This window comes from Propithecus coquereli, unplaced genomic scaffold, assembly GCF_000956105.1.
Source record: "Propithecus coquereli isolate 6110/MARCELLA unplaced genomic scaffold, Pcoq_1.0 Scaffold323, whole genome shotgun sequence".
Lineage (NCBI taxonomy): Eukaryota > Metazoa > Chordata > Mammalia > Primates > Indriidae > Propithecus > Propithecus coquereli.
This window is the reverse complement of record NW_012148875.1, coordinates 298,693-300,825: the sequence shown is the minus strand read 5'-3', so window position 1 is coordinate 300,825 and position 2,133 is coordinate 298,693. Positions and strand designations below refer to the sequence as shown.

At 40.5% G+C, this 2,133-nt stretch overlaps 1 protein-coding gene across 1 annotated transcript; it reads right to left on the bottom strand.

The window, feature by feature from the left end:
* Positions 1–161: 161 nt before the first annotated feature.
* LOC105815264 (60S ribosomal protein L32) lies at positions 162–707 on the bottom strand. The gene has a single exon (XM_012650411.1). The coding sequence runs from the start codon at positions 633–635 to the stop codon at positions 228–230; it is 408 nt and encodes a 135-aa protein (XP_012505865.1). The 5' UTR covers positions 636–707; the 3' UTR covers positions 162–227.
* Positions 708–2,133: the final 1,426 nt, after the last annotated feature.

Here is a 2,133-nt window from a genome sequence, read left to right as displayed (position 1 = left end):
GTCATCTGGTGCCTTGATCTTGGCTTACTCAGCCCCTAGAACTGTGAGAATCAAATTTCTGTTGTTTCAGCCACCCAGTCTGTGGTATTCTGTTACGGAAGCCCAAGCAGGTTAAGATACGTAACATCCACTAAAAATAATTACAAAATTAACATTATTTCTTTTTTTTTTTTTTTGCAGTTTTTATGGTTTTATTTAAACACAAATAAAATGTGCACATGTGCTGTCTATTCATTTTCTTCACTGCGCAGCCTGGCATTGGGATTGGTGACTCTGATGGCCAACTGGGCTGCTCTTTCCACAATGGCTTTGCGGTTCTTGGAGGAAACATTATGAGCAATCTCCGCACAGTAAGATTTGTTGCACATCAGCAGCACTTCCAGCTCCTTGACGTTGTGGACCAGGAACTTGCGGAAACCGCTGGGCAGCATATGTTTCGTTTTCTTGTTGCTCCCATAACCAATGTTGGGCATCAAGATCTGGCCCTTGAATCTTCTCCGAACCCGGTTGTCAATACCTCTGGGTTTCCGCCAGTTACGCTTGATTTTGACATAGCGGTCTGACTGGTGCCGGATAAACTTCTTGGTCCTCTTTTTGACGATTTTGGGCTTCACAAGGGGTCTGAGGGCGGCCATGATGCCGAATAGGAGATGGCTGCCACCTCCGCAGGCAGCGCCAAGAAGAGAGAGCGGAACGTGGTGCGCAAGGGCTGATGGGAATTCTTAACATTATTTCTAAATGATACAATTCTAGAAAAGTTTTGTTTCCTTCCTTTACTTCTGTAACTTACTGCAATAGCCCAAGGCAAATTTCTCCGCACTGTCGTTATAAATATGCCTCACTGTAATTTGAAATAGGTTTCTCTCCTTCATGCTGCTGTTAAATAATTTTACCTCATCATTTGAAAATATCTTTTCCCCATTGATTTAAATTTTTTCTGTGTCTTATTGTATGACTTTTAATCCTAAAAGAGCAAGGCTATGATTTTTAAGAATTTACAGATAATTCCTCTCAGCTAAGGTCTTGCCATACACTTCCCTAAGACATGGTAGCAATCAGAGAAATAGTCCCACATCATTCTACGCCAAAATGACAGACATGCCTACGCTTGGAATTGTATCTCCTGCCTTTGTTTTTATTTAATCAAAGAATATTAGTATCAGAAGCCAGTTTCCCCACTCTTCATCTTCATCAACCCATTCACCTTCTATAAGACATGATGACTATGGTTACCCCTTCCATGTCAATCACTGCTTTCTTTGCTGTAAAATTTTTGTTCCCAGTCATTTACTCAACAAATATGTTATCAGAACCTCCTGTTTTCCAGACACTCTTCAAAGCACTAGGAATACAATGTGGTATGAAACAGAAAAATTCCTTCACCACATAAAACTTCCACTTTAGTTGAGGGATACAGATAACAAATAAATAAACAGCAAACTAACAAACTGAATTCTGTGCATTCTGTTGCGTGATAGTACACACTACAGAGAAAAATAAAGCAGGGAATAGGCATAATGTCAGAAGTGGAAAAATTTAAATCGTGCGATCAGGGAATGTGCTTCCCTGACAAAGTATTATTTGGGTAAAGACCTAAAGTTGAGAGAAAAGCATATACCAACCAGAGGGAATAGCAGGTGCCAAGATTAGCTGTCTATGTTTAAGGAAAACAAAAAAAGCCTGATTTGTCTGGTACAAGGTTAGTTAGGGAGAGAATAGTAGGAATCAGAAAGGTACTGAGGCCAGAACAGATGGAGCCATCAAAGACAATGTAACGACTTTGACTCCTCCTCTGAGTAAGATGAGAAAACTTCGGAGAGTTTCAAACAGAGAAGTGATGTGATTCAAATTACACTTTAACAGGATCCTCCTAGATGTTCCAAGGATAAATTAATGTGGATAAAGGGTAGAAGCAGAGAGCTTTCCTGGGGAGGTTGTTGCCATAATTCAAGTGAGGTGGTGGTGGCTTTGATTATGGCAGTACTTATTCAAGAGGAAAGATGTTGGGTTCTAGATTGGCCGATGCATTGGATAGGGGATGTGAGAGAAAGAACAACAATAAGAGTTTAGATTGAGGAACTGGAGTGTCCATCATCTGAAGCGTGTAAGTGTGTGGGAAAGGAAGTTTCTGAA